Consider the following 22,183-nt stretch of genomic DNA (forward strand, 5'->3'; position numbering starts at 1 on the left):
ACATGCTCTACCTCCAGCTAGATACTTTCCTTCAATCAAAATTATACGTGTATTGAGAACAAATGTGTAGCTTTCTATTTTACTCCTAATTTGAACATAATTAAGTTCATGGGACATCAAGTTTCAAGTTTTTTTACTGCAAATTTCTCTAAATATTTGTTCTGATTTTAACAAAGAATTGAACGTTCACTAAGATAAAAAGTTTCTAAGACTTTCAACCAAAATTCCATATCTGGTTTCAATAATAAAACAGACTATGGATTATTTTCCATAAACATATTTAAACCAGATTATGGATTATTTTCCATAAACATATTGTTTAAAGCTAAACATACATCGATATTATTATTATTATTATTATGATGATGATGATGATGATGATTATGATGATTATGATGATGATGATGATGATGATGATGATGATGATGATGATGATGATGATGATGATGATGATGATGATGATTATAAATTTTTCAAAAATTTATTCTTTTTAGATTTATAAAAAGTGATGGTAAAAAAGTATTTAAACTGTAATATTGAAACAGTCCGGATTAGAAAGCGGAACATCATAATCTGCGCATTGAGAAAAAACTTTACATTCTCTTGCATCATATCATGTTAAATTTCAACGGCGCTTTAAATTGTCACCGGTCCTGAAGGGCTTAACTGAGCTCATTTCTGTAAGAAATAATAAATGTTTACAGTCACAAGCGCGGTGATCTATTTTGTAACCAACGATAAGGCTTATAAAATTACCACACTCCTCCGCATATGTTCGTTATGCAGCATCAGCTTTTTTTTTGAAGCATTAACAATTAATTGATGCTTGATCCATTCACGTAACATTCGATAAAATAGCGCTCGCAACTGGTAAGAATAATTTAAAACTTTCCTTTTTGATATTCTGAGAACAATTTTTACTAAATTTTAACCAAATCCACTAACGCTCGTAATGAAAAGTCCTGAACGAAACTTTTATATTCTTTGCAAAAAATGGCCTAATGCGATAAAATTCATGAACATTTTTTTTCGAGAATTAATATAGGCAAACGAAAAAGTATACGAAAATTTTTTAAACAAATGCAGCTAAATTATAAATGAAGGGTGCAAGGGAAAAACAGGGAATGTCAATTTTTCGAAAATTTGAGATAGCCCTGCCACCCCATTGTGCTTTTCGATAGCTAGCTCCTGTCAAAGTACTGAAGTGAAAAAACAAGTATAGTCAGGTAAAAATAGCCCATTAAAAATACCCCTGCTACAGAAAAACAGGGAATGTCAGTCCTCTGCAACATAAAAACAAGGATAGTCAAATTGCCGCTTCACTAGAAACCTATGTGTTTGCCGTATTTTTGTCACGTGACGGCAATTCAAGATGGCGGATGTAAACACACATCCTGAGGTCACTAAAAAACCAAAAAAACGGCCAATAAATGGAAGAAAAAAAGAAAATGCAAAAAAAAATGAAGTTGTCAAGCCACTTAATGGGAGGAGCTTGCAACTGTGCAAGGTTACAATGCTTTGAAAACATCAGTCTACAAGCAAGGCAGACAATTTTGTACAGGTTTAATGGGCTGGGTGCAAAAGACGAACAGGACGCCATGATAGCTGCAGCTCATCCAGGGGAAGCATGTTCAAGAGAAAGTTACAGGTATCTGATTTCTATGTAGTACTGCTAGTTAAAAAAAAAACTTTCCTCTTCTGGCTTTTTATATAATTTAACTTAAGATTATTATTTTTCAAAAATTTGTTAGAATTTTTTTTTAAAAAAAAATTCTAACAAATTTTGGAAAAATAATAATCTTAAGTTAAATGCCTCAGTTATGACCTTGCCTCAGTTATGACCTTTTTGTGTTTAGTGGGTGTAAAACTCTTAACTTAACAAATAAAATAAACAACAAAGTTAATAATGTATTTTTTCTGTTACAAACAGGCGCATCTTTGTTGATAAATTCAACATTGGATTTGGGTATCCACGCAAGGATACTTGCTCGACTTGCGACCATTTTAAAATAGAAGTTGCCAAAGATCACTCGGAAGAGGAGTTGAGGCGACTGACAACAGAAAATGAGCTACATTTGAGGAAGGGTGAAGTTTTTTATGATCGAAAAACTACTGCATTGCGGAAAGCCCAGATACTTCCAGATTTTGCTGCAGTTGCGTTTGATTTCTGGAAATATCTACCAACGCCTAATATAACAATGAACGATGTTTACTACATGCGACAATTATCAACGTATACTTTTAATGTACACAATTTAGGGAGTGGTGATGTCAACCTTTTCTCCTATGATGAAACTGTGGGGAGAAAAGGCTCTAATGATGTGGCTTCTATGCTACCTGCTAAAGTTACAAAGCTGGAACTGTTCTGTGATTCGTGCCCTGGTCAAAACAAAAACTGGACCATCATACGATTCCTGCATTTCATGGTTCACCATAAAAGACGTTTCACCAATGTGAAACTAACCTTTCCTATTCGTGGATATTCCTTCATGGAGTGCGACAGGGACATGGCTGTCATCAATCAAAAACTACCAGTGAACACACCAGAGGAATGGTACCAGCATTTCAGGGAAACAAGAAAAAACCCATCCCCTTTCAAGGTTGTCACAGTAACCAACACTATGCTACTGAATGTGGAAAATCACATTTCCAACTTTTATTTAGCATCTTGTCCAGTCAAGGCACAACCTCTGCGTGAATTGATCTTCTCACAAGACCACCCTCGTCTGATGCAGTTTCGTGAAAGCTGGAATGGATTATTTACCACAGCTGTCATGTCAAAGCCTTTGGTAAAAGAAGAACTTTACAGGCAGCCCTTCAACCATCCAACAGGTTACCTCTGCTTATTTCAGCCGCTAAGTTCAAAGACCTGCAAAAATTAAAGCATTTTTGCCCACAGAAAGCACAAGATTTCTATAGCAGTCTTCCACATCATGGACAATCAACTGCCAACAATGATAAGATTGATGCCTCTGACATTGACGATGAAGAGGAAGATTAATTATTAATAGCTGCTGCCCTCTTTCCTTATCCTTGCTGCCCTTTTTCCTTGTATTTTTTCTTTTATAATTGTAGCTTTTAAATGTAGCATACTTGTTATTTCTGACAATGTTGCATGTTTGGTTAAGTCTCTTTGTCATTTATGAGTGTCCATACTAGATGCTTTAGTCTTATTAGAGAAGAAAATTTTGTGCAACGCAAAAACAGGGAATGTCATTTTTGGACATGGGTGAGATAACGCTCTCTAAAATCCAAACAATACATTAAAAACTTTTCATATAAACTTATTTCAAACCTTGTCTGGATACTGATTACGGACAAACAAAAAAAAACTACTGTACGCTTCACTGACAGGTAGCAGAAGTCTTAAAAACTGATTTTTAGTTTTCTCAGTTTGCGAAAAATTGACATTCCCTGTTTTTCCCTTGCACCCTTCAAATATTTTCGGGTGCTGAGACCGTTTCTGACGTCAGCTCTCTCACTATATGGCCTCGGTTGCATTTAAAAATGGTAAAAGCAGGCTTCATGGAAAAATTTAAAACGTTCAGTATTTGTTCCTTTATTTAATTACAAACTTTATTTTTCTTTTAATATGTATTTTTAATAAAAGACTCACTCTAATTACTAGTGATTATACTGATTAGAATTATTTTTATTAATAATTAATCATAACTAGAAGTTATTATAGATATGATAACTAGTTACTATTATAACTATTATTACAACTGGTAATTATGTAACTGCTTTATATTACAGCTGATGCCATTTTAAACTGGTCATTATTTTAAATTGTAGCCATTAAAAGTATATATTTTTTGTTATATTAATTGTCTATATATTTTGTTTATTATTATTTATTATTGAATCAGACTCAAGTCTCAACTTTAGACTCCACTTGACAGAATAAAATAAGCTTGAAACTCGACTTTGACTTTGATGCCAATAACTTTTGATTCGACTTAATCTTAAAGCCAAATTTTTAAGTCAATTATTCAAGCTCAAAAGTTATTTTTAGAAGAAATGCAGTAAGCATCTCACGGAATATGAACCTTTGTTTGTTTACGTCCTATTTTCCTTTCCGGTACACAGTGAGTCAAAATCCATAAAAAATAGCAAAATCCCCCTCCCCCTCCCTAAAAAAATGATTGCTAGGATTTTATAGATTGATTTATAATAAAAATAATGCCACCAGAAGACAAGAGTTAATTACTTTTTTGTTAATTTTTAAGGATTCATAAATTTTTACACCTTTTCCTGAAACATTATTACATTATTTATTTTTATAATCTATTTACATAATATTTTTATAATCTATTTGTTAAATACAAACAATATTTTTGCTGCTGCATTGTCATTCCTAAGAGCTTGAAAAAAGTGCCTAAAACTAGTTTTTCTTTAAATTTTTTTAATCATGAGCTCGATTAAAAAACTAAGAGATTCCACTAGATTCCATGGTAAACTTACCATTTTTACATTGACAGGTATATTTAAAAGCAGAAAAAAATTAGTACCCAGAACTTCCCCCAATTAAATATACAGTCTTTAAAAAAGTAAAATGTAAAATTTCAAATTAATTAATTCCTTTTCAGATTATGTTTAACCATACTCTGACAAACAATACTAACTTACTGAATGCCAAGGCTCTATGAGAATATGTTGATAAAAATATTAGCCTGGTCCATGTTAACGAGAAAAGTCTTTTTCAAACAGCTTTTATTCCACTTAAGTTAAAGATCATGAAGAAAAACAATATGGTTGAATAAGAACCCCTCTAGAACTCCTTATTACAGAGCCCTCATTTCCAATATCAAAAGGAAACGAAAGAGTTGATCAGAATTGAAAATGAACATCTTAAAGCTGAAATGAATGGACTGGTTAAGTTTGAGGAAAAGTTAAAAGTAGCAGAAGGCAAACCTGATGCAACCATCACTTTTAAGTTTAAAATAGATTAAACAGTCTTTGATGGTTAAGTGGTAAATTAAACAGTCTTTGATGGAGTATAATCTTATTAATACTCTGTTCTCCTAATCATGATAAAAAAAATAGAAAGAAGTTTTTGCTAATAAAGGTTTTTTCTATTTTTGTTTTGCTCATAAAAAACTAAGATAAGATAATTTTGTATTTTGTTTTTTTTAAATTTAATTTCTTAATTTTAACTTGTATATGTGCGCATTTGTGTTTAAGAAACACAAATTTTTTTATTTAAGTTAATCTTTGTCCGTGTAAAAGACTCTTACATACTTATGCTTGCGTTGTACGCGCCTTTGGTACACGTATAGTTTATTTAAAAAATACGCGTTGTATTCTATTACAGAGGATTAAAAATTGAGGAATTTAAACTTTTTATTTAAACATTATTTACGCGCGTAAAGAACACCGACAAGCGTACGCGCGCATAACGTGTCTTAGGTACTGCTTATTTCTGCGTAATGCTTATTTCTGATAACAAATTTCAATTTTCTTACCTAAAAGCGCTATTATAGTAGCATATGCTTATATTGGAATGTCATACTATTTTTACCGTTTTTCACCTTTTTGACTCGCCCTTTTTTTGATTACACGGCATATGTGCTATGCAAGGCTAAAAAAATGCTCTCCAATGTTTGTCGAGATCTTCGATTATTTTCAACAAATAAAGTTTAGTGTAAACATCGTACTTGCTTGTGTCAAGTTATTTGATTGAGATAATGATCATACTTAAAATTAAATCGATTTATCTGTTAAGACTTCAATGAGATTAAGATGATACCAAAAATTCTTTTTTAAAGGTGGAAAGATTAGAGTGTAAGCAAAAAAGGATTGCATCACACAAAATATGAGTAAATAACAATATAGAAGGAGACTCAACAACCTCCTACTTTATATAACCCTTGAAGCTTTGCAAAAAGCGTTAAGTTAGCTAGCTATTAAATTTAGGTAGATGTAATGCCACGGTAAAATGTCAGGGAGCTCTTTATAATTTTTGACAGTAGTTTAATAAACATACATTTTACAGATATAAATAATACCATGAAAACATTTTCATCTAAAATGAACCGCAACTTGCCTCTTTTATTGTAAAAAACAAGTGTTTCTGTTTTCTGTAATAGAAACTTAATGTTTATGGCAGTTGACAGCAAGTACAGCCCCATGTGTCGCAAAACATTGTCATCAAAATTAAATGTTCCTGCTATGGAAAGACATTTACAACTAAAAACTCGATTAATCAATATAGATCACGTTTTAGTTACAAAAGACATTTAGATCAATCAAAAAATGTCTAGTAATTTATAGTAATACTTTACAAGTAGTTATTTTAACAAGCATTTACTAAAAGTGTTGTAACTATAAAGTTGGTAATTATTAAAAGTACTAGAAATTATAACCATCAATATTTAAAACAAGTAAGTATTAAAATTAGTAATGCTGAAATTTGAAATTACAACTTGTTTTTTTTGTAACTTATTGTTTTGAAACTGGTATTTATCATAACTCATGGCAACTATATATTGCAACTATTTATTGCAACTATTTATTACAACTATTTATTGCAACTATTTATTGTAACTATTTATTGTAACTATTTATGTAACAATTTTAAATTGTAGAATTTGTAATTACTTTAATCGATGCTAGAATAACTGGCAATTATAATAATTATAATAATTGATCAGTTAAATGAATTTTAATAGAAATGGTTTTAATTAGAAGCACAGTTTGTAGATTTAACTAATGATAATTAATTTTAAAAACTAACTGTACTTAAAACAATTTTTTCAAGTCATGTTAATATAGCAGCAAAAAAAGTAAAAAACCAACATTGTTTTGCAGAAACTAATGTTAAGCATCCTAAAATTCCTTAAACTTTTCTGGAATGACGTAACGTAAACGATAATTTTTTTAAACTTAACTTTATGTCTTTCAAAAGTATGGGAAAAAATTTTAAAAAATGTAATCAGGTTATCAACTCTGCATCAAGTGACAGAAGCTGTTATAACACCAACAGAACACCTAGTATTAGAAACTTATCATCATCCAGTAGTTTTCAAACTGTACGTATCTTACTTGAGTAACTTATTTGCTAAAATACCCTAATTGATAGGAAAAGCTGCAGTTATTGCAAGGTAGGTGTAGTCCAGATGTGGCTACTTATTAAATTCAACACATTTCAGAGAAATAATTTCAACAAGAAATGGTGCCATCATATAGTTTTAAAGTTTAACTAATTAACGGAGAAAAAAATACCAAAAAAACCTACAAATAATTGCACATAGGTCTTGTTCAAAATCGTATTGCAACTTAATCTTTAGTGTTTCAAATTTATCTTTTAAATTTGCTAAAGGCAACAGCTTCAATTTAATTGGGCATGCAAATAATTGCGACCATTGAAACTACGCAAACTTGTCCTACAAAAAGACTTTTGTGACTTGGGAAACCAGCATCAATAGGATACTTTTGTCATTTTATAAGTAAAATATTTTCATTAACAGAGCTAAAGCTAACAATGACGTATATTTGCTGCTAATGCTTTGACTGTTCCATGATAATCATAATTTTGTTGGTCCATTTTCAGACCTTTTTTTATAGCGGTTATCTTTGTTCGTGCATAGGGCCAGTGGAGGTTTTACTTTCCATATAACTTGATTTTCTATGCTGCGAAAAACTAGTTTCTTGGAAGTCAAACGCTCCGATGCCTTAACACGTCTTAACTGAAATATTTCTTACAAGTGATTTTATCACGCAAAACGAGATCACTTTCAATTGATTTTTATGTCAATCAAAATAATCTTATAGTTTCCGTTTAGGATCCCAAAAACACAACTAGATTGATTGTGCTGCAAACAAGATGATATTTAAGTCTCTGTTGCATCTATATCATTTGGAATTTTAAATGGTTGAGGTATGGCAAGTAGCTTAATCATAAATTTAGTTATTTTATAAAATTTCGTCACACCTGCAATTTAATCATAACATAAATGTTATATTCATTTTTAACTTTAATAAGAAGTGAAAAATAATATAACAGCAAAGAAAATATTTATATACTATTCCTTCCATAGCTCAGGGGCCCAATTTTAGCCGAATGAAAGCGCGAGAGGCAGACTAGGTTTTAGTTTGATCTACTTCTGAAAAGACCTGCATTTTTTACGGCTAAGTTAACTTATTCAGTCACAGTTAACTTGTTGTCACTTGGTAATTGCCAATCCTTTTAAGTTTCTATATTTTGTTTTACATTCGGTGAAGTTTTATTTCTTAGGATTTCTCACAAGGCTCTCCTCAGCATCAAAAATGGCTGCTAAAAAGAAAACACACCATAATTGCCTTTGCTATTCAAAGCCTAATTCTAGGAATAGAATACAGTCTTACTCTTTTGACTCTCTGGTTGTACATTAAAGAAATGGTAAACACAAGCTCACCGAAATTTTTTTACGCTGCTGTATCGATTGCGTATTTGTTTTTTTCGGCGTTTGCAACTCCGATTATCGGAAGAGTGGTTGATGAAACCCGTATGGTTAGAGCCACTTTTCTAATTTGTAATTGCTTCTTAATTGTTGGAAATATATTATACAGTCTACATTTTTCACCTTGGTTGTTGGTGGCAGGAAGGTTCTTGTCTGGTTGTGCTGGTTTAGATTCAGTCATGTGCAGTGAATTAATTCGAAGTTTCCCGTCCAGTGAAACAACTTATCAATTGTCGATCTTGTCCTTAACATTTAACTCTGGATTTATCTTAGGACCAGGAATTAACTTTATGTTTTACAAGATTGATTTTTATCTCCGACAAGCGTACGCGCGCATAACGTGTCTTAGGTACTGCTTATTTCTGCGTAATGCTTATTTCTGATAACAAATTTCAATTTTCTTACCTAAAAGCGCTATTATAGTAGCATATGCTTATATTGGAATGTCATACTATTTTTACCGTTTTTCACCTTTTTGACTCGCCCTTTTTTTGATTACACGGCATATGTGCTATGCAAGGCTAAAAAAATGCTCTCCAATGTTTGTCGAGATCTTCGATTATTTTCAACAAATAAAGTTTAGTGTAAACATCGTACTTGCTTGTGTCAAGTTATTTGATTGAGATAATGATCATACTTAAAATTAAATCGATTTATCTGTTAAGACTTCAATGAGATTAAGATGATACCAAAAATTCTTTTTTAAAGGTGGAAAGATTAGAGTGTAAGCAAAAAAGGATTGCATCACACAAAATATGAGTAAATAACAATATAGAAGGAGACTCAACAACCTCCTACTTTATATAACCCTTGAAGCTTTGCAAAAAGCGTTAAGTTAGCTAGCTATTAAATTTAGGTAGATGTAATGCCACGGTAAAATGTCAGGGAGCTCTTTATAATTTTTGACAGTAGTTTAATAAACATACATTTTACAGATATAAATAATACCATGAAAACATTTTCATCTAAAATGAACCGCAACTTGCCTCTTTTATTGTAAAAAACAAGTGTTTCTGTTTTCTGTAATAGAAACTTAATGTTTATGGCAGTTGACAGCAAGTACAGCCCCATGTGTCGCAAAACATTGTCATCAAAATTAAATGTTCCTGCTATGGAAAGACATTTACAACTAAAAACTCGATTAATCAATATAGATCACGTTTTAGTTACAAAAGACATTTAGATCAATCAAAAAATGTCTAGTAATTTATAGTAATACTTTACAAGTAGTTATTTTAACAAGCATTTACTAAAAGTGTTGTAACTATAAAGTTGGTAATTATTAAAAGTACTAGAAATTATAACCATCAATATTTAAAACAAGTAAGTATTAAAATTAGTAATGCTGAAATTTGAAATTACAACTTGTTTTTTTTGTAACTTATTGTTTTGAAACTGGTATTTATCATAACTCATGGCAACTATATATTGCAACTATTTATTGCAACTATTTATTACAACTATTTATTGCAACTATTTATTGTAACTATTTATTGTAACTATTTATGTAACAATTTTAAATTGTAGAATTTGTAATTACTTTAATCGATGCTAGAATAACTGGCAATTATAATAATTATAATAATTGATCAGTTAAATGAATTTTAATAGAAATGGTTTTAATTAGAAGCACAGTTTGTAGATTTAACTAATGATAATTAATTTTAAAAACTAACTGTACTTAAAACAATTTTTTCAAGTCATGTTAATATAGCAGCAAAAAAAGTAAAAAACCAACATTGTTTTGCAGAAACTAATGTTAAGCATCCTAAAATTCCTTAAACTTTTCTGGAATGACGTAACGTAAACGATAATTTTTTTAAACTTAACTTTATGTCTTTCAAAAGTATGGGAAAAAATTTTAAAAAATGTAATCAGGTTATCAACTCTGCATCAAGTGACAGAAGCTGTTATAACACCAACAGAACACCTAGTATTAGAAACTTATCATCATCCAGTAGTTTTCAAACTGTACGTATCTTACTTGAGTAACTTATTTGCTAAAATACCCTAATTGATAGGAAAAGCTGCAGTTATTGCAAGGTAGGTGTAGTCCAGATGTGGCTACTTATTAAATTCAACACATTTCAGAGAAATAATTTCAACAAGAAATGGTGCCATCATATAGTTTTAAAGTTTAACTAATTAACGGAGAAAAAAATACCAAAAAAACCTACAAATAATTGCACATAGGTCTTGTTCAAAATCGTATTGCAACTTAATCTTTAGTGTTTCAAATTTATCTTTTAAATTTGTTAAAGGCAACAGCTTCAATTTAATTGGGCATGCAAATAATTGCGACCATTGAAACTACGCAAACTTGTCCTACAAAAAGACTTTTGTGACTTGGGAAACCAGCATCAATAGGATACTTTTGTCATTTTATAAGTAAAATATTTTCATTAACAGAGCTAAAGCTAACAATGACGTATATTTGCTGCTAATGCTTTGACTGTTCCATGATAATCATAATTTTGTTGGTCCATTTTCAGACCTTTTTTTATAGCGGTTATCTTTGTTCGTGCATAGGGCCAGTGGAGGTTTTACTTTCCATATAACTTGATTTTCTATGCTGCGAAAAACTAGTTTCTTGGAAGTCAAACGCTCCGATGCCTTAACACGTCTTAACTGAAATATTTCTTACAAGTGATTTTATCACGCAAAACGAGATCACTTTCAATTGATTTTTATGTCAATCAAAATAATCTTATAGTTTCCGTTTAGGATCCCAAAAACACAACTAGATTGATTGTGCTGCAAACAAGATGATATTTAAGTCTCTGTTGCATCTATATCATTTGGAATTTTAAATGGTTGAGGTATGGCAAGTAGCTTAATCATAAATTTAGTTATTTTATAAAATTTCGTCACACCTGCAATTTAATCATAACATAAATGTTATATTCATTTTTAACTTTAATAAGAAGTGAAAAATAATATAACAGCAAAGAAAATATTTATATACTATTCCTTCCATAGCTCAGGGGCCCAATTTTAGCCGAATGAAAGCGCGAGAGGCAGACTAGGTTTTAGTTTGATCTACTTCTGAAAAGACCTGCATTTTTTACGGCTAAGTTAACTTATTCAGTCACAGTTAACTTGTTGTCACTTGGTAATTGCCAATCCTTTTAAGTTTCTATATTTTGTTTTACATTCGGTGAAGTTTTATTTCTTAGGATTTCTCACAAGGCTCTCCTCAGCATCAAAAATGGCTGCTAAAAAGAAAACACACCATAATTGCCTTTGCTATTCAAAGCCTAATTCTAGGAATAGAATACAGTCTTACTCTTTTGACTCTCTGGTTGTACATTAAAGAAATGGTAAACACAAGCTCACCGAAATTTTTTTACGCTGCTGTATCGATTGCGTATTTGTTTTTTTCGGCGTTTGCAACTCCGATTATCGGAAGAGTGGTTGATGAAACCCGTATGGTTAGAGCCACTTTTCTAATTTGTAATTGCTTCTTAATTGTTGGAAATATATTATACAGTCTACATTTTTCACCTTGGTTGTTGGTGGCAGGAAGGTTCTTGTCTGGTTGTGCTGGTTTAGATTCAGTCATGTGCAGTGAATTAATTCGAAGTTTCCCGTCCAGTGAAACAACTTATCAATTGTCGATCTTGTCCTTAACATTTAACTCTGGATTTATCTTAGGACCAGGAATTAACTTTATGTTTTACAAGATTGATTTTTATCTCGGACACTGGCATGTAAAAAATGTCAATTTCATTGGGGTATTCATGGCCATCGTTTGCATCATCATGGAAATATTGTGTTTCACTATGATTCACGATTTATCAAAAGAATTCGACTTAAAACGAAACGAAGAGAATAAAGCTAAAGTTTCTAAAATCCAAGCGTCAGATAAAATAGAAGAACCGAAACTTGAATCATTACTAAATTATATGGACTCGAACCTTTACGAAGAATATAACGAAATGTTGCCGTTAGTCGGTTCGGAAGAAATAGAATGCCTAAAGGAAAATGCAAACTCATCATCAACTCACATCAGTATCTTCGTGATTCTTAAACTACTGTTTACGTCGTTCGATTCTTCTTTGATTTTGTTTTGCTCGTTTTTCGTCATGTTTCTTCTTGTCACATTTGATATGTGGTTGCCGTTACTTGTGATCGAGACACTACATTTGACTATATTAGAGCTAAACATTTGCGTTTTTGGCGCAGGAGCAATAGGCGCTCTTATTTTGCTACTATATTTGTGTAAGCCTGTTTCTAATGAAGTAGTGTTTGTAGCTGTTTTGATTGTGTTGTTAGGGCTTTGCACAATTGATATAGGTTTTATTGTTCTATCGAATGTTCAATCCAATGCGCTGGTACTATGTTTTGGTGTTATCTACATGATATGTTTTGCTGGAACAGGTATTATTACCGACGTCTATCTCACAAACACTTTAGCATCTTTAGTAAATTCAAATGAACAGGCTTTTGTAGACGGCGTTCGAAGTTGGATGCACTCCGCCGGAGCATTGCTTGGTTTTTCAATTGCTGCATTTACGTTTAGTTACATCAAGGTGTTTGCTTCGTTATTTTTAGCATTAACGCTTTTTTTTTTTATGTTGCTGATAGTAAGAAGAAAACATTTACTAAATTCAAAACCGATCTTTTGATGCAATCTTACAACGTTATTCATTGGCAGTTATTCAGATAAGATTAACAGAAGCATTAAATAAAAGTTATTGTTGTTTATCAGGATTTTAACTGGAGTAGAAAGTAACTTTGTCATATGTAATAAATCTTTAACAAAATAAGATTTCAATCAATAGGATAAACAAAAATTGAAAAAAGAAAATCAAATTGCTATAAAAAAAAAAGAGCTCCGTGTTTTGCAAGACCTATTTTTTGAAATCAATATTTTTAGTATTTTAAAAAAAATACGTTTTTTTTTTAAAAAAAACGTAAACGGAAATGTTAACAAACTAATGAAACTGCTAAAACTGATGCAAAATGGTACAATAATATTTTATCTTAAATGTTGTAATTCTTTATTTTGTTGAAGCAGTCACAGATACAAATATTCCTGTTTTTAGTGCGAAAAGAAAGTACTTTTTTACTCTCTTTTCGCACTATAGACTTTATTATTTCCTTCTATACTTCCACTAACACTTGTGGAAATAAAGAAGGTGGAGAAAAAATAACTTTAGACTAAATTGATATTAAGTTCAACAAATTTGTTGCAGATTACGAAAGAATTTAAAATCTCAATGAAAGTTTATAATTAATAGTGGAACAACAATTGTCATTCCCCTAGGTTTGCAGAATTTCATTGGTATTGTTTCTATTTTTCCAAAAGTATCACTCAATGTTCAGATTTTGAGCAAGTTAAACTATATTATGTTTAGAGTTTATAATGGAATAGGTCTGGATGACAGCATTTCAAGGAAACCTTTTGGTAAATTAGATAACCTAGAAGTTGACCTACTGCATGCAGTGTATAAATACTCGAATATGAAAATACTGCGTTCAGCCTATAAATAATCAAATATGATGTCTCTGTGACCTTTGATAAGCTGTATTAGAATTTTTTCATCCTTTAAAAACAAAGTGTTTGGAATGAAAATAGGAGAATTCAACAATGAATAAGTTTTTTGCTTTTAAAAAAGCATTTGAAAATTTACCTAAGAAATTTTAATTAAGTAAATTTAAATAAATAAATCATATTCAAATAAATGTAAATGCTTTTTTTAACATTGGTAAAATAGAAAATACATCAGAATCACGTAAATTTAATAATGGGAAAACTCGGCTCAACAAAAAGGCTCAAAAATGGGGCGGCTCTGAACAATACAGGTTGCTCTCGTTATTTTCCAATAAACGTATTTATATATGTTTATTGAATGATAACAAAAGTAATGGGTGTGAATAATTTTATATATATATATATATATATATATATGTGTGTGTGTGTGTGTGTGTGTGTGTGTGTGTGTGTGTGTGTGTGTGTGTGTGTGTGTGTGTGTGTGTGTGTGTGTGTGTGTGTACGTGTGTGTGAGGTAGAGGATGGTGGTTTTATTTTTCTAAACCTGAAATTGAAAAACTTTAAAACTATTTATTTTTATAATATTAGCATTTTCATGTACAGTTAGCCGCTATAGAGCGTAACTACTGTATAAATCATAGGGTTCGTCCTTTTTTAGTTGTTCTGTAAATCAGTTTAGAAAAATCGTACATTTGTTTGCACAATATCATCACATCATCAGTAGGGAGTAACTTGTAAATCAAATTCTATAAGTTTTAAACAGCACGATTGATAAACCACAACAAAATATTTCACCAGTTTAAACATACATGGCTTCACTTATTTTGTTAAATAATAAACTTTTCGTCAAAACTAATAGCTAATCGCAAAGATTAAGTTAGTTAAAATAACCGTTTTTATACTAGTAAACTTTTTTTTCTTCATTTTAATCCTTAATTCATCATTTTCCTTTAGAATTGGTTTATCTTTTCTTAAAATTTCAAGACACAAACAAGCAAAACGTAATTTGATATCAAGAACCAGATTAACTGATCGCGCTTATTTTTATCAAAAACATTTTAATCAAATCGAAAAATCAGCCATTTGGTAAATAATATGGTTGCGTCATCTCTACGTAATTTTCATTTCACCTGGCTCCGTCTTCTCGCCAACTATTCTCCAATACAGTTTCTTTTTTTATTATATAAACCGGGTCATTTCAAGAAAATGTTAAACTTTTTTGACTTTCATTATTGATTTTTTTTCATCATAAAATCAAATCCCAAACAAAATTTTACGTACTAAATGCGTATTCAAGCAAAATAATACGTAAGATACGTAAATTTACGAATAGAGTACGTATTTAATAGTACGTATTTCTTAATCCGTATCTATACGTTTTATTACGTATTTAAACTTACAAAATATATTTCAAGGTTAAAATACGTATTTTTAGGTATTTTTAAATACTTAGGTTTTTATTTTTTTTATCGGTTACCGTTAGTTAAATATAGCCAACACGCTTTGCTTTTTTTTATATAAACGAGCAGATTCAGAAAGTTTAGAATTTATTATTTATATTGTCAGTACATCACTATTATAAGTTTTTATAAATTGTTATTATAAAAAAATGGGAATCAAAATTATAGATTTAAGCAATTTTTGGTGAATTAAAAGCAATTTTTTTATGTCATAAATTATGATATTATTCTGTCTTTCTAATACAAAATTTGCATTTAAAAAGTGTTAAATACTGACCTTGTTATAATGTCAGTATATACAATTATTGTATATATGCTGGATGTAAGTTTAACTTCTAAATTTATTTTTTTTTTATCTCTTGATATTCTATATTTATTTAGTATTTTATATTTAAGTTTTTTATTAAAGAATGTTCAATATATAAAAGTTTTATATTTTGAAATATAAATACTAAGTAAACTATATAATGGACCATAAAGAGTTAACTTTCGATATATATATAAATATATATATATATATATATATATATATATATATATAAATATATATATATATATATGTGTGTGTGTGTGTGTGTGTGTGTGTGTGTATGTGTGTGTGTGTGTGTGTGTGTGTGTGTGTGTGTGTGTGTGTGTGTGTGTGTGTGTGTGTGTGTGTGTGTGTGTGTGTGTGTGTGTGTGTGTGTGTGTGTGTGTGTGTGTGTGTGTGTGTGTGTGTGTGTGTGTGTGTGTGTGTGTGTGTGTGTGTGTGTGTGTGTGTGTGTGTGTGTGTGTGTGTGTGTGTGTGTGTGTGTGTGTGTGTGTGTGTGTGTGTGTGTGTGTGTGTGTGTGTGTGTGTGTGTGTGTGTGTGTGTGTGTGTGTGTGTGTGTGTGTGTGTGTGTGTGTGTGTGTGTGTGTGTGTGTGTGTGTGTGTGTGTGTGTGTGTGTGTGTGTGTGTGTGTGTGTGTGTGTGTGTGTGTGTGTGTGTGTGTGTGTGTGTGTGTGTGTGTGTGTGTGTGTGTGTGTGTGTGTGTGTGTGTGTGTGTGTGTGTGTGTGTGTGTGTGTGTGTGTGTGTGTGTGTGTGTGTGTGTGTGTGTGTGTGTGTGTGTGTGTGTGTGTGTGTGTGTGTGTGTGTGTGTGTGTGTGTGTGTGTGTGTGTGTGTGTGTGTGTGTGTGTGTGTGTGTGTGTGTGTGTGTGTGTGTGTGTGTGTGTGTGTGTGTGTGTGTGTGTGTGTGTGTGTGTGTGTGTGTGTGTGTGTGTGTGTGTGTGTGTGTGTGTGTGTGTGTGTGTGTGTGTGTGTGTGTGTGTGTGTGTGTGTGTGTGTGTGTGTGTGTGTGTGTGTGTGTGTGTGTGTGTGTGTGTGTGTGTGTGTGTGTGTGTGTGTGTGTGTGTGTGTGTGTGTGTGTGTGTGTGTGTGTGTGTGTGTGTGTGTGTGTGTGTGTGTGTGTGTGTGTGTGTGTGTGTGTGTGTGTGGTGTGTGTGTGTGTGTGTGTGTGTGTGTGTGTGTGTGTGTGTGTGTGTGTGTGTGTGTGTGTGTGTGTGTGTGTGTGTGTGTGTGTGTGTGTGTGTGTGTGTGTGTGTGTGTGTGTGGGTGTGTGTGTGTGTGTGTGTGTGTGTGTGTGTGTGTGTGATTACTTTTAATAATAATAAATTATTTAAACTTCCTTATCATTGTTACATTAGCATTTATGTTAGAATAATTTAATCAAGTAACAAATATTAAGAAAAAAAAACATGTCTTCTTCAAGAAATATTCGTAGAAAAGTTGCCATTGCAGTCAGTAGCTGTTTGAATATAACAGATGGTTTGTTTTATTAATAGTTTCAAATGCTTTGATATAAAATCTTTTTTTTTTTAATCAGTGTTATTACTTATATTATTAGTTATTTGAATTTTATTTAAAGTATTATGTTGTTATATTATTATTTGTGTTACTTTTTTAACTGTGTTTACCATTAATTTTAGGATATCAATATGAAGATTCATATTTGGAGAAGTCTGATAATCTAATTTTTGATTCCAATTCTTCAATTTCAGAATCTATTTCCAATTTTGAGCCTTCATTATGTTTTTCAAGTGATGAAGTTTCTACCAGCAGTGATTCTGGAAAAAAAAATCCAAGTGAATTTGAGTTGCTAATTAAGTTACGGGATTGTGCAATTGAAAACAATATACCTTTTTCAACAATGGACAAACTGTTATTGATTTTAAAACCTTATCATCCTCAATTGCCAAATTGTTTCAAAACCTTATTGAACTCAAAACCTGCAACAATTAGAAATGTATCTAATGGAGAATTTTTGTATCTTGGTGTTGAACCATTTCTTCAAACACTTAGTGTTTCTAGCCCATCAATTATATCTTTGCAATTTAATATTGATGGTCTTCCACTTTATAACAATTCTGAAATATCATTTTGGCCTATTCTAGTTAAAAAAGTTAGTGATTCAATGTCGCCAAAAGTTGTTGCCATTTTTTGTGGAAAAGGAAAACCCAGTTTACATGATTTTTTTTCCCAATTTGTGACAGAAATAAATTATATTAAAACCAATGGTGTTACAATCAACTCACACTTATGCAGTATTCATATAACTAATTTTGTATGTGATGCCCCTGCACGTGCATTTATTAAGTGCATAAAGTACCATTCAGGCTATTCCAGCTGTGATAAGTGTACTGTAGAGGGTGAGTGGCATAGCAAGGTTGTATTTTTAGAAACAGATGCACCCCTCAGAACATTAGAAAGTTTCATTTTGAAAGAAGATGATAGTCATCATAATGGGGACACACCTTTATTGGGAATTCCTATTCATCCGATTAATAGCTTTCCAAATGACTATATGCATTCTGTATGTTTGGGGGTTGTTCGAAGACTTCTGAATTTTTTTTCTTCTGGACCATTCAGTGTCAAGTTATCTTCACAATCACTAAAAACTATATCAGATCGCCTAATCCATATTTCGTCATTCTTTCCTTCTGATTTTAACAGATGGCCTCGTTCATTAGAGAGTATGAAGAAGTGGAAAGCTACAGAATTCCGATCATTTCTCCTTTATTCAGGACCTATTGTTTTGTGTGATATTCTCAGTCAACCAGTTTATGAGCATTTTCTTATTTTACATAGTTCAATATTTTTATTATGCAGATCTCAAGAACACAAAGTTATTAATTTTTGTGGTGAGCTGTTAAAAATATTTGTTACAAAGGCTATTACCTTGTATGGAAAATCATTTATGACATATAATGTGCATTCCCTTATACATCTCCACAACGACTGTTTGCAATATGGATCCCTTGGCAATTTTTGTGCTTTTCCCTTTGAAAATGCACTAAGACACTTAAAAAGAAGAATTCGAAGTGGGTATTTGCCTCTTCAGCAAATTGCTTCCAGTCTTGCTAATTACAAAGCTGAACATACACAAAAAATGCATACTGATGGAGTTTTCCTTCAACATTGTGGTGGACCATTACCAAATCATGGTAATTTTTTACAATATAAAGTCTGCCATTACAAAAATAAAAGGTTTTCAAGTGGTTTGCGTGATAGCTCGGTAATGATTGAACACAAATGTTATCAAATTGTTAACATCTTAGTAGAAGATTTAAGAAATCCATTACTCTTAGCCAGACATTTTACAGTGCAAACAGATTTTTATGACGTGCCACTTGCTAGTTCAAAACTCTCTATTTTCAAAGTTAGTTGTCTCAGTGAAACCTTGCATACAGTTCCATTCTCTGATGATGTTATTAAATGTTGTTGCCTCCCATATTCTTCCTCCTATGTTGTTTTCCCATTATCAGACATTTGAATTCCTATTATATTTTAAATTTCTATACTTCTTGACAATATGAACTAAAAAATAAATTTTTATTATATTATAATTGTTTTTAATATATATCATATACAACATGTTTATTATTCTTTTTTGGTTTATTTTGCTTACAAGTGCTATAATTTATTTGTGCAGATTTAGCAGTTTGTTATGTAAAATTGTTAACTGCAAATTCATTATTTCTTTATTGTAAAGTTTAAATTTACAGAAAAGGCCGCTCTTGATCATATAACTTGAGTTACATTTACTTAATTATGTATTACTCAATTTCTTGAGTATATATCAGAGTTAGACATTACAATTGTAATGTCTAACTCTGATATATAGACAAGAAATTGAGTAATATATAATTAAGTAAATGTTTGCTTTAAATTTTTTTTTTTAGTATTTAAAATTTTTATTCATTAAATATGTCTTATGCAGTTGTTGTTTTTACTAATGACAATGAAGTGGCAACAGTGTCCAGCAAGTGGTTTAAAGCTCCTGGGTGTGTTTTGTGGCCCAATTGTAGAGTAGGAAAAAAACTCCAAAACATGTTGTTAAATCATAAGGAACCAGAAGCTAATTGGATTTCCTACGAAGTACGAGTGTTGTCCAGCAACATATGTATGCTTTTTACTGTCAATGTTATTGTAAAAATTTCATTTTACCAAATGAGAATGTTTGACAGTCTAATTTATTATCTTTGTTATTTTATTTTTCTAGTATCTCTCAAATCAGCAAAAGAAAAGGAGCGATTTGCTGAGGAAAACTCTGATCTAAGTTCAGCTGAAGATGGCAGTCGAGTTTTACATGCCCCTAGCAGATTTAATAGTCAAGATTTTCCCAACCACCGGCCAAAATCAGAAAAATTATTTCAAATTCACATACTACTCCCTCACCCTATCTTAACTATCCCTTGTTTCCAGTTACACCATCAATAGCTTCTTGTCCACCCTTAATTCAAACTTTAACGTCACTTCCTGGTAAGCTGGTTGTTTTGTTTTATTAAAATGAACATGTTTTGTTTATTGATTTGTTAATATACAATCTCTCTAAAATATGCATTTTTACTTATCGTTTTTTAAGCTACTTCTAACTGCCAAACTACTTCACTTCTTAATTATCCCTTTCTTCCGGATAAATCAACACCAGTTTCTGAACATTTGTTTTCAAATTCCATTCAAACTCAAGCATCACTTCATTGTGAGTTTAAAAGTTGTTTTTGATTGTTGATTGAACATGTTATTTTATTGTGACATGTTCTAATAAAGTGTTTTTTATAAATGTTTAAAAAATTTAATTATTTATCTTAATTTATTCTGTATTAATCACAAATATTTAAAAAATTTTCCTGCATTTACGGGTGGAGAAATAGTTTTATAATTTTCTCTGCAGCTGATGTTTGGCATTTATGTTATCAGGAAAATTTATACTTATTTTTTATTAGGCAATCTTCCTTGTGAACATCATTGTACCCATGTTGTTGCATGGTTTGAAAAATTGTTTCGAGAAATCCAGCAAATGCGCATAGAACAAGAAGCTATAAATCGACGCTTTCAGCAACATTCACAATGTCAAATTGAAATTCAACATCTAGATAGCAATTTTTTGAATTGTCTTCCTCTGGACAGTGATCTTGATTTTGATCGGTTTGGCATGGAAATAGATGCTGACAAATGAAAAAGAACTGCTCTGGTAAGAAAACTTTTATGATATTTTGTTTAGTCTTTCTATAGAAATTTTTTTTTATAGGTACCTCTCTTTTTGTGGAAAAATGTGTTTATGTAATCATAACAATATAAATTAATAGTACAAATTTTTCTTGTTGTTTCAGATAAGTTATTTGCGAAAAAGGTCTGACGCAAGTGTGAACAAGACCATAATTAATATATTGAGGATTTTGTTGAAAGACAATGTTCTTGGATGTTATTCAAGGGATGGGAAACGTGGGAAAAAAAGTTTTGCTTTAGCAAAAGGAAATTTTGTTTCAATAATACAAGGTAACATTTATCTAATTAATAGTAATTAAAAATTAATTATTATTAGTACGTATATATAATGTATATAATGATATTATTTTATATAATGATATTATAATGTATATAAAATTAATAATATTTATTTGTATGTATATATAATGTATATAATATCATGTATATAAAATTAATGATATTTATTATTATGTATATATATATAATGTTTATAATATCATGTATTTATAACAATAAATGTATGTAAGCATATATTGTTAGATCAGCGCACACACATACCAGTGGGGGATTAAGAACTTTTTGGGATCTAAGGCTATTTTAATTCAGGGTTCCCAGTTTCTAATAGTAGTTAGCGTTACTTTGATTATGATAAGTGTATTTATTTTTCGATCTGTTAAATTTAGATGTTATTTCAAAAGTTCATAAAGGCGTATCGATTGTCGAAATAAATGTTGCTATTTCGGAGCAATTAAAAAGACTAAATCAAAGGAATCGAAGTGCTCTACTTAAATCAGCCGAGGGAACAGCACCCGAAATGGCAGAAATAGTTTAATAACTAATTATTGGATTAATGTTAAACTAAAATTTAAAAATACAGAACGTCATGTTTTTTGTTATTAAGGCTTACAAGTTGTAAATATCCCTATTACGTCCAAAAGTTACTTATTATATTATAAATAAATACGATTAATATTTGTCTGTAAAGACGTTCTAAATATACATATTTAACATAAAAAGGTACTGTAAAAATACGACAAAAAAAGTTCGCTAACGAAGTTACCTATATAATACGGAAAAAAGAAAGCAAAAAATACGTATTATTACGTTAAAAAGATACGTATTAATACGAAAAAAAGATACGTATTTATTACACCCTACCAGCGGCCAAAAGTACCGTAATTAATACGAAAAAAAAATACGAATACATACGTATTAAATACGTAAAATTTTGTTTGGGATATTGATATTGAAAAAATCAACGTTTATTGCTGAAGTT

At 30.9% G+C, this 22,183-nt stretch overlaps 2 protein-coding genes and 2 pseudogenes across 6 annotated transcripts; all 4 read left to right on the top strand.

Annotated features, from left to right (window-relative positions):
* Positions 1-731: 731 nt before the first annotated feature.
* LOC149889170 (uncharacterized) lies at positions 732-13,415 on the top strand. Of its 3 annotated transcripts, XM_090087820.1 has the most exons (5): positions 732-870; positions 7,785-7,879; positions 8,224-9,764; positions 11,166-11,260; positions 11,618-13,415. In XM_090087820.1, exons 4-5 carry the CDS (start codon positions 11,252-11,254, stop codon positions 13,067-13,069), a joined length of 1,461 nt encoding a protein of 486 aa, XP_089943946.1. In that variant the 5' UTR covers positions 732-870; positions 7,785-7,879; positions 8,224-9,764; positions 11,166-11,251; the 3' UTR covers positions 13,070-13,415. The 3 variants fall into 3 exon arrangements, 2 of the variants coding, with proteins under 2 accessions (XP_089943946.1, XP_089943947.1); XM_090087821.1 differs by lacking the exon at positions 8,224-9,764; XR_016452586.1 differs by lacking the exons at positions 11,166-11,260; positions 11,618-13,415 and having other exon boundaries at positions 734-870; positions 8,237-9,136.
* LOC149889171 (uncharacterized) lies at positions 887-7,265 on the top strand (annotated as a pseudogene). The gene is made up of 2 exons (XR_016452587.1): positions 887-1,648; positions 1,931-7,265. The product of XR_016452587.1 is annotated as an uncharacterized LOC149889171 (transcript).
* Positions 13,416-16,983: 3,568 nt separating the features above from the next.
* On the top strand, positions 16,984-19,349 carry LOC145192025 (uncharacterized). The gene is made up of 2 exons (XM_090088584.1): positions 16,984-17,184; positions 17,346-19,349. Exons 1-2 carry the CDS (start codon positions 17,115-17,117, stop codon positions 19,187-19,189), a joined length of 1,914 nt encoding a protein of 637 aa, XP_089944710.1. The 5' UTR covers positions 16,984-17,114; the 3' UTR covers positions 19,190-19,349.
* Positions 19,350-19,532: 183 nt separating this feature from the next.
* Positions 19,533-21,786, top strand: LOC145181092 (uncharacterized; annotated as a pseudogene). Its single transcript, XR_016452859.1, has 5 exons — positions 19,533-19,819; positions 19,919-20,398; positions 20,643-20,890; positions 21,030-21,195; positions 21,591-21,786. The product of XR_016452859.1 is annotated as an uncharacterized LOC145181092 (transcript).
* The last annotated feature ends 397 nt before the right edge of the window (positions 21,787-22,183 follow it).

This window comes from Hydra viridissima, unplaced genomic scaffold (assembly GCF_058129835.1).
Source record: "Hydra viridissima isolate aposymbiotic clone 2 unplaced genomic scaffold, HvirCarnegie_v1 scaffold_5, whole genome shotgun sequence".
Lineage (NCBI taxonomy): Eukaryota > Metazoa > Cnidaria > Hydrozoa > Anthoathecata > Hydridae > Hydra > Hydra viridissima.

Excerpts from the sequence above, each read along its gene's own strand:
- LOC145192025 (XM_090088584.1), top strand. The coding sequence starts at position 17,115 with ATGTCTTCTTCAAGAAATATTCGTAGAAAAGTTGCCATTGCAGTCAGT. Across the intron at positions 17,185-17,345 it reads CTGTTTGAATATAACAGATG|GATATCAATATGAAGATTCA; the intron begins GTTTGTTTTATT and ends CATTAATTTTAG.